Source organism: Engraulis encrasicolus, chromosome 10 (assembly GCF_034702125.1).
Source record: "Engraulis encrasicolus isolate BLACKSEA-1 chromosome 10, IST_EnEncr_1.0, whole genome shotgun sequence".
Taxonomy (NCBI): domain Eukaryota; kingdom Metazoa; phylum Chordata; class Actinopteri; order Clupeiformes; family Engraulidae; genus Engraulis; species Engraulis encrasicolus.
This window is the reverse complement of record NC_085866.1, coordinates 3791109-3801108: the sequence shown is the minus strand read 5'-3', so window position 1 is coordinate 3801108 and position 10000 is coordinate 3791109. Positions and strand designations below refer to the sequence as shown.

At 42.0% G+C, this 10000-nt stretch overlaps 1 protein-coding gene across 1 annotated transcript in view; it reads right to left on the bottom strand.

Moving 5' to 3' along the window:
- Positions 1-4126: 4126 nt before the first annotated feature.
- plxnb1a (plexin b1a) overlaps positions 4127-10000 on the bottom strand; it is a 126845-nt gene continuing 120971 nt past the window's right edge. Inside the window, exons 37-41 of the mRNA XM_063207885.1 lie at positions 9142-9289; positions 6976-7040; positions 6279-6354; positions 5507-5581; positions 4127-4969 (exon numbers count right to left, since the gene is read on the bottom strand). Of these exons, the coding sequence (XP_063063955.1) occupies positions 4865-4969; positions 5507-5581; positions 6279-6354; positions 6976-7040; positions 9142-9289 (469 nt within the window). The 3' untranslated portion in view covers positions 4127-4864. The remainder of the gene's footprint in view (positions 4970-5506; positions 5582-6278; positions 6355-6975; positions 7041-9141; positions 9290-10000) is intronic.

Below are 10000 nucleotides of genomic sequence, written 5' to 3'. Positions count from 1 at the left end.
GTAACTTGTAAGGCATGTACTAAGCAAAATAAGACAGTTGTTAAGCATGTATTCACAAATGTCTTGTTCATGCCCAATTAGGGATTTATTACTAATATAACCTTAGTAAGGACCAGTAAGCCTATATTTCTATTTATTAGTAAGTAGTAAGTGGCAGAATACAATGTGTATAAGCTCCCGACACACTGTGTGAACAAACCCTGAACAATGTGAAAACAGATGCAGAATAAGGGTCCCTATTCTAAAGTGATGCATTGGTCAGCCCAGATGGCTCAGGGCCTCTGCACTACCAAAGTCCTAGGGCCCCCACACCACCTAGGCCTGCACTACCTAGCCCCCCTGGTCTACAAAGTGTATATCAAATAATTAACTCTTACCCAGCTGAGTCATCTAGTTTTCTCTTGTTCATATCAATGAGAGGGAGGTAACAAGAGCCTATATATAGCAAGGATTGAACGTACACTTGTCAATGGCGGTGGGTTGGTGAGATGTAATTTTTTTTCATGTACCACTGAGTTTTAATTGTAAAAAAAAAAACAAAATAAATGCAGAACATTAGAATAATAGTTTTCAAGCAAAACTAAACTACTCTTTTGTGATAATTAAGTGAATGTTTGAGAACATTAGCTTCAAGAAGTGCAGTGCATGATGGGTACGCAATCTAGGCCAACAGACAACCTACCCAGCTCTGAGCCTACGTCCTTAGCTCCTCCCCTCACTTGTGAAATTTAGTTGCTATCCAAACAATTTGCCATGTACGTAACAACAGAAATATTATCATTGCTGCATTGGCCATGCATTGCATTTCTGACTAAGGGCGTAGCCTACCCATCATGCACTGCACTTCTTGTAGCTAAGTTTTCTCAAACATTAACTTATTTATCAGAAAGGAATAGCTTAGTTTCGCTTCCAAACTATTACTCATCGTTATATTCTGCATTTATTGTAGGGTTTTTACAATTAAAACTAATTGGTGTATGAAAAAATGACATCTCACCACCCACCGTCATTGATAACTTTACGTCCAATCCTTGCTATATAATGCTTCCAATTACTCATTGACATTATGAGTAGAATAAGTGAGATCTTTGTACCTACTGAGACTAAAGTAGACTCTGAAATGTTCTTACACTTTGCTTCCGGGGGGGGGGGGGGGGGGGGGGGGGGGGGGGGACGTAGAGTGGGGGCCCTAGGAAGTGCGGGGGCCCTAAGCCATCTGGGCTGAGCAATGCATCACTTTAGAATAGGGACCCTTATTCCACAGCTGTTTTCACACTGTTCAGGGTTTGTTCACACAGTGTACCAGGAGCTTATACACATTGTATTCTGGCCCTTACTGCTTACACATAAATAGAAATCTAGGTCTACTAGGTCCTTACTAAGGTTATATTGGTAATAAATCCCTTATTGTGCATGAACAAGACATTTGTGAATACATGCTTAACAACTGTCTTATTTTGCTTAGTACATGCCTTACAAGTTACTTACACATGCATTAATATTTTATGTATTAGTGCTAATAGATGTGTCCCTAAAATAAAGTGTTACCTTCCTTTCTTATAATTATGACACTGTTTATGTAAAATATGTTGAGAAAATTTGCCTTTTGGGGGTCCCCACAGCAACCTGTAGCCTAGGGGCTCCAGGCCATCTTAATCCAGCCCTGCCCATCCCCCATCACATCACATCCCACCCCCCACCCCCCAGTGGACCCCCCAACCCCCCTTCACTAAGTCCTCACCCGACACACTGCATTCTTCTGCCCTGATTCGGTTACCATGCTGGGACACAAACAAGGGGACAGACAGGCGGGCTTGGCTCACTGCCAGGGCAGCGCGGGCACTCAGGTCTCGTGCAGGACATCAAAGCAGAGCTGGAGAGAGAGAGAGAGAGAGAGAGAGAGAGAGAGAGAGAGAGAGAGAGAGAGAGAGAGAGAGAGAGAGACAGAGAGAGAGAGAGAGAGAGAGAGAGAGAGAGAGAGAGAGAGAGAGAGAGAGAGCCTCTTGACATATCCGATCTGCTTTTAGTGACCCGTCACCTCCGGCTGCTAAATACAGCAGAGGTCAGGAGATGGGGACTCCATACTGCTCTATACCTGCTCTGATATGAAGCACCAGAAACGTGACCACTACTACATTACTGTGTGTGTGTGTGTGTGTGTGTGTGTGTGTGTGTGTGTGTGTGTGTGTGTGTGTGTGTGTGTGTGTGTGATATCAGTACCTTATGTTAGTTTTACTGCACATAGTGTGTGTGTGCGTGTGTGTGTGCGTGCGCGTGGTTATTGTCATTGTATTGCTATTTATATAGTAAGTTTAGTTTAATTGCACATTGGAGATTGGTTCTCCAAATTTCACATTTCTGAGCTAACCCTGTTACATAGATTTGACAATTACACTTGACTTGACAACACGGATTGCAGCAGAAGGAATACAAATGTAGAGTTGGTGGTACGGCTGGAAGTGAAGCCGAGTAGAACCTATGGAAAAAAGAACATGCTGCAACACAGATATATTTGCATTGGTTGGATCATTTTCCATTTGCGATGAAATTATAATACATGTTGATGTATAAGTTAAACTGTCATAAAGTGCTGAATGTTGGTTTGATATCAACGTTTTTGGTATTTCTAATCATTGTGTAGTTGTTTGATATAATTTGGTTGTAAGTAGCACAAAAATATAGGCACATTGACCCTAAACCCTCACACACTGACTGACATCTTGTTTCTTCCGTATAAAGCAACAAAAAGTTAAACCAATTCACATGTCGAGACCTTCAGAGGACTTTATTGTTTGCTTTTCATGTTGAGATCCTCGTTATCCAGAACAAACAAAAAGCAACGTTGATACATACAGCTCTATTTACAAAATGGCACGAAGAACAATAACATCAATTCATGATTTCTTTTCAATCACCACATTATTTCCCTTCCAAAATGTGTAATGGTTTTACATTATTTAAAAGCATTCATCATCGTAGCCAGCGCGGGACTGCCATAGCCTGTAAACATGCATTCATTAAAGGAACATGGAATATTCTGGCCCTTTTTTCCTTCCTTGGGGAAACAAAAAACTGGGAGCCATAGACAGAAGAATTGGAGGAAGAGGCATTTTCAAAAATCAACTGATAATTTTAAAGATGCTTTTTTTGACAGAAGCTCCATCTTTTGGTCTTAACTATTAAACCGATCATCTGTAACAGTAAACAAATAAATTAATCAATAAATAAAAGAGAATTGTTCATCATTTGAGTACCACACCTCAGTACCTGTGTGTGTGTCAGAAGCCTTCAGTAGGACAGCCGCAAATGTACTGTATTTGATCTGCGAAATGTCAAGTCCAATAAGTTTGCTGAACAAGGTTTGTTTACAGAGCGCTCACAACATCTCCAAACTATGTGAGTGAGTCAACCAGGAATATGTTCATAAATCATATGAAGAGCTGTGCAGTTGGATGAACAATATATTAATCTTTAAATATAGGTACCTTGTTTCAAGTCATGTAATTTATATATTTTTCCTAAATGTCTGAAGAACTCAATGCTTTGTTAGCGTTTAAGTGCAATGCATGGGTGAATGCTTCTGGAACACTGACATCTGCTGGTCAGAAACAGAACTGCAAAGTGTATCTGAACCTGTGGCCAAGTATGGTCTGACTGTACTTCTTGAGATCTAACTCTTGGCTTAAATCATTTAAACTTACAGACTTATTTTACCAAATGTACTTCACAACTTCAAATTCCATAGTTTTGCATTATTTTCACATTAAGACCATTTGTGTATTGGACCACTGAGAATTGTTTCACTAATCTACAGTAATGCAAATGCATAAGACCGATAACACACTCTTGTGATTGAACTTTGATTTTGAAAACTCCAGAATCACTACAAAGTCACTACAGAAATAAGACGTGAAGGAGAACAGTCAAAAAACAGAAGCTGGGACACACACATTCACACGCGCACAGTCCGCACCCAGACACAGTCACACACACGCGCACGCACACACACACGCACACGCACACACACACACACACACACACACACACACACACACACACACACACACACACACACACACACACACACACACACACACACACACACACACACACACACACACACACACACACACACACACACACACACACACGTTACCTCTCTGACTACATCTTGTGCCATTATGACACCCCTCTGTAGTAACTGCCAATCTTCAGTGCTGTCCATCATTATTGAGTCCTATCACACCAACAAGTCTCTCATCCAGAGGGGTGTTCCCTCGGTAACAGTAGGCTCCATGGGTCCATAGTACACGTCTGCACAAGCTGATGATCTCATACGGGTAGGAATGCCCAAAACAATGCAAGAACAATAACAAGCAACATCAGCAGAATCCAGAAAAAAAGGGTATGACGTCACGAAGAGGGTAGTGTTGGCAAGCTCAAGTTCTTCTCAAATTGCTGTTGGGGTTTCATAAGTTCCATGGATTTAACAGATTGAAAAGGAAACGGTGAAAGCTCCTGGCCTTTCCTCTTCCTCCCAATATCCATCTCTCACTGCTCCATCCCCATCAGCTCCTGTCCCCTGTATTCCGGAAAAAAAATCTCTCGCCTCGAGTGGAGGTCAAATTCTACAGTAATCATCATCATTCATCCACCCAATCCTCCATCCATCCCCCAGAGTGGGCCCAACTCTCAAATTAAGTCCTTCAGAGTCCTTCAGTTCTCCTTGCCCTGTGGAAGGCAGCCAGTCTGGAGTCATAGTCCCAGGGAGGGTGTTGGTTGGTTGGATGGATGGGTGGTTGGTGTCCAGTGTGTTGTGCGGTCACATCTCAAAGGTTGTGGGTCGTGAGTCATAGGTCATAGGTCATAGGTCGGTGACTTTGTTCTCCACAGCGGCGGCGATCTGCTGCAGCCTGTAGCCGAGTTGCATCTTCTGGGCCGTGGGGTCCTCCTCCAGTGCACTGATGATCTGCACACAAAGACACACACAGTAGAGTATTTAGTACACGTCTTAGCTAGAAGTGGCCTTTCTGTCATTTCAATGGTTTCTTTCATTTATTACAGTGGTAGAAAAAGACCAAAATATTGTATCGGATCGTATCATAATGACATTTTTGCGTAATATTTGTGAAAAAGTGGTGGGGACAAGCTAGGTTTACATCAAAGGTGGTATGGACATGTCCACACCGTCCACACCTAAAATTACTAAAAATACTACATGTCCTCTGACAATACTGTGGTTTCTTTCATTTATTACGGTGGTAAAAAAAAATCACCACTCAAATCTGTGTGAGGTGCTGTCAGGATTTAGTACAAACTCTCAATAAAGTATTTAAGGGATTGTCACTAGAAGCGCAGAGTACGTGTTTATGTATCTTTGCACAAAAACCCCTTGTAAGTGGAGTTCCCAATTTCTCCGGAGCTAAAAAACGATATTTGTATTGCTCCTGGCCGAAGGTGTTGCATCACTAGGAGGGCGTGGCTTGGCTAGGTGTTCTGTACTCACCTGGTCATAGTATTTGTTGATGTACTTGTACAGCTCGTGCAGGGCCACAAGGCAGTTTACATCTCCAGAGTAATTCTAGCAAACACAAAACACAATTAAATACATTACATCCATGTCATGTCAGCTTCAATTGAATTAACCTCCATGAATATAATCTGTACTGATAATTAAAACAGTAGAAGCTGTCATGGTCAAATTTGGTTTAGATTTGCATTCAAATTTCAATGTGATCATATAGATCAGACAAAACACATAATCAGAACAAGACAAAACAAAAACAAAAAAGTACAAACAAAAACGAAAAAACGCAGAAAACCAAAAACATATTTAGTCCATTATCAAAATCATCAGGAGATTGTGTTGCCATAAGATGATCAGCCTAGATCTGGTCTTTCGATTCAACAAAAAACTCATGATGCAAAGCTTAAATTTTACTGTGCAATACATGCATGTTCTAAATGATTGTCAAGCAGGACAAAACAGAGCTCAAGCATAACAGCCTTGAAACAGTGAACTCACATCGTCTAATGGGGACGAGTCTGTTGCCCACTGAAAAAGGACACAAGGGCTATGAGAAGGTGCTTTTTTAAAAAGGACACAAGGGCTATGAGAAGGTGCTTTTTTAAAAAGGACACAAGGTCTATGAGAAGGTGCTTTTTGAAATTAGAGAAGAGCAGACGTTTCATCTTTTCAGCTCTCCTCACTGCTCTGTGTGTTCACATCATAATAATTGACTGTAAAGGACAGCACAGCCCCTATCATGCAGACTTACTCTCGACAACTCAGCAAGCGCAGAATTCATCTCCTGATCACTGGCCGAAATCGTTTGCCGGATGTCCGCATAATACCTTCAACACAAAATTACAAAAACATTCACACAAATGTTCCACAGTTTAGTATATCCCCTGAATCTAATAGTTTCAAACTGGGTGTTTTACGACCCAATTAAAACAAACTAGCCAAGCCAAGCCAAGCCGAGCCAAACCAGGAGGATGACTGCTGGCCCACAATGTGTCAGTTTATGTGCAATAACCAGCGATGCCAAAACGGTGGGTGCCAGGCAGGCAGGCAGGCAGGCAGGCAGGCCGCAGGTTTGTGTTGGTCAGGGCTGGACTGGGGTAGAAATAGGGCCCGGGCAGTTTTGGCTTCAAGGGGCCCCTCATAATTAATAGTGTGGAACTGACTCACCGATGGGCCCCGCACCCTCGTGGGCCCCTATTTTCAGAAATGCAAAAAAGTATATATATATTTTTTATATTTCTGAAAATAGGGGTCCATGAGTGTGCGGGGCCCACCGGGAAATACCCGCTATGGCAGATGGTTAGTCCAGCCCTGGTGTTGGTTATTTGGCCATGCGGACAGCTGGGCGAGAGCGAGAGCGCCCCCTCTCTGTGTCTGGCCAGACTGCAGCACTGCGCTGTGCTGCGTGCCCGGGGGCTAAGAGGCCAACAAGGTTGGCACGGGCTCACCTCTCCACCATCTGCTTGTAGCGCGGGATGTCTCTGGCATACAGCAACTTGTTAATGGGGGAATCCTACAGAAGGAAACACACACACACACACACACACACACACACACACACACACACACACACACACACACACACACACACACACACACACAGACATAGACATAGACGCACACACAAGAATGGGGAGGATAAAAATAAGCCCTGAGGTATTTAAAGCATGTTTATAGTGGTGGCAGTGGTGGTGGTGATGGTGGTGGTTTATAGTGGTGGTGGTGGTGGTGGCAGCCTGGTGGATGTCATTGGTGCTAAAAATTAAGGCGCAGTCAGACAAAGAATTTTACACAGTGGCTATAACGTATAATGTAAACAACATGATGGTCCACAATTAACATTCTAATGGCAAAGGAGCCTGTAGACCTGAGCCTAAATGACAAATTAAGAGATATTTATTGGTTTTCAATTGGCCGCAATGTCTATTGGTTATACAATTGTCGTCAAAATCCACACTAAATTGTTTCGTTTTTTTTGTTCATCAAATCACTTTGAAAGTGCACAAAATGGCCTTATTCATTATTTGTGGTGACTCTGCTTTCCATTTTGAAGATTTATAGAAAAACATCATTGTAGACACAGCATGGCATTTTAGTGCAGCACTTTTGAGCTGATCCATTAAACGATGATATGATACGCACATCTCCACCACACTTGATCAGTCTGGCTCCTCACCACAGCAGCCTATTAAATTATCAAGATCAAGACCTTAAGTAGATCACACTAGCACTAGCACTAGCCCAGGGCCCTCAGGAGGCTGAATGGACTCCATTGATATACTGCCTCATAGGGCTGGGCGATATGGAAGAAAACCTAGATCACGATATGGATTACTTTATATCACGATAACGATATACAGTATATCACGATATAGCACAAATACGTTTTCAGATATTCTCTTTATTTGCTCTTTATTTGTTCATGTCACAAAACAACCTTTCTTTAAAATGGATCTTTTTATTTTTATTTTACAGTTACATGAACTTATAGTGTGTATTGTGACAGCATGAAATGCAATTAAATGATATTCAATTGTATAAAATTGATAAAATTACTATCACGATATAAACGATATAGGAGAAAGGTCACGATATACACTTTTATATCAAGATAACGATATATATCGTCATATTGCCCTGCCCTACTGCCTCACACGGTGCAGTGTGTTCAGCAGAATAGCCCCTCTCAGCTCCTCACACAGAATGGCTCACATTTCAGCACTGGCGCTGCGTTTCCCCAAAACACATTTCAGAAGTCACTTGAGCCGAAGCAGTACTTAGGCAAAAGGTGCCCCTGGCCCCTAGCCATATATCACACATCACTGAAAACTTTATACATACAATAATTTTAAAGGGCTACATACAATATCGTTGCAAATGCAAATAAAATGGTTGGGCAGAGTGCATGTGGGAGGTAAAATATTGTTTGTATAAACTAGTGATGATGTAAGACCTATTTCTGATATATTGCCAAAAGGCAACCTCATACTTTAAGTACTACTTGTGTTTAAGAACTGTTTAAGTTTTTTTGGGAAACAGGATGGCAAGAGCAGGGTTGTAGTTCAGAGTCTTGTTCACTTCCACCTAGTCAGGAGTAGGAGTCTAGCTAGTGACCTCTCCGCTCATGGGTGCCTCCTCTACATTCAGGACACCTTTCAGGCTGTAGGGTAGACATATCTGTGTCTCTGCAGTGACGGCCATGTCTGGGTCACTGGTGGCCTAGTTTGTAGCCCCTGAATGTGCGCCGTTCCACCACACTGTAAAACATTGCAGCCAGTCAAACGTTAAAAAGTAAGTTGCCCTGCTGCCTTAAGTTTGTAAGTTAACTCAACTTGAGAGAGGCTCGAGTTGGGTTAAGCCTTGAGTTGAGTTAATTTACAAACTTAATGCAGCAGGGCAACTCAACTTACCTTTTTATGTTTAACTGGCTTGCAATGTTTTACAGTGTGGTGAAATGCTGCAATAGTCACTAAAAACCTTTACTACCACAGTACTACATCACTATGACAGTACGAAGGGCCTTTAGAAATACACTATGACTTGGTCATTGCCATTCTGGTAACAGCAAATTTAACGGTTATTATAACGCTGTGTCTTAACAGGTCAATGCTCACCCTTCCGAGTTTGTGGTCTGCGATGGTGCAGGAGTCCATGAAGGTCTGTGCGATAACGGACAGCACAGCGTCCACGTTATCAGAGGTGTGCACGTCAAATATGAAATGAGGATTCTTCAGGATGTTGATCCAGAACCTCAGAGGCAAGCTAACATACACATAGAAAAACAACACAGAATCTCAGAGGCAAGCTAACGTACACATAGAAAAATAGTAGTAGAGTAGAGTAGAGTAACTTTATTAAACCCCAGGGGGAAATTCAATTCAAAACAACACAGTTGATGTGTTAGTAGTACCAGACCAGAACATGCAGAATTGTTAAAAGCAAACACATTATTATTGCAATGTTTTGTGGTCTGCCTGACCAGATTCATTACTGACTCCAATTTTCGTTTCAATATATAGATAGATAATAATAGATCACTATTGACCACAGAGGGCTTATTTGCCAGAAAATAGCTATTGCACACTGAGGAATCTCTTGTATTCAACTACAGGACAGTTACTGGTGTCTCGTGTCCTCTGGAACAAATGTAGCATGTCTGATCTCACATCTGCAGCAGTGATGTTTGGCAGTCATCTGCAAAATGGTTTCATTAGTTACAATCTAGTGCCACATATTCCAAATGGCCTTTTTAACCTGTCCAACTCAAACAGGTGATCATTCAAGTAAGGTGTAACAGTAGCGTTCTCACCACACAGGGTGCAGTTGCCACAGAGCAGGGACCAGCATTGCAAACTAGCTTCTTGCTATAAATGCTATGATGCTTGCTGTTTGGCTGTTATTCAACCTACATGCTATGTGTCTGTTCCTAACAAATAGAGATGCACCGGATCCTGATTTTTAGGATCCTGCCGG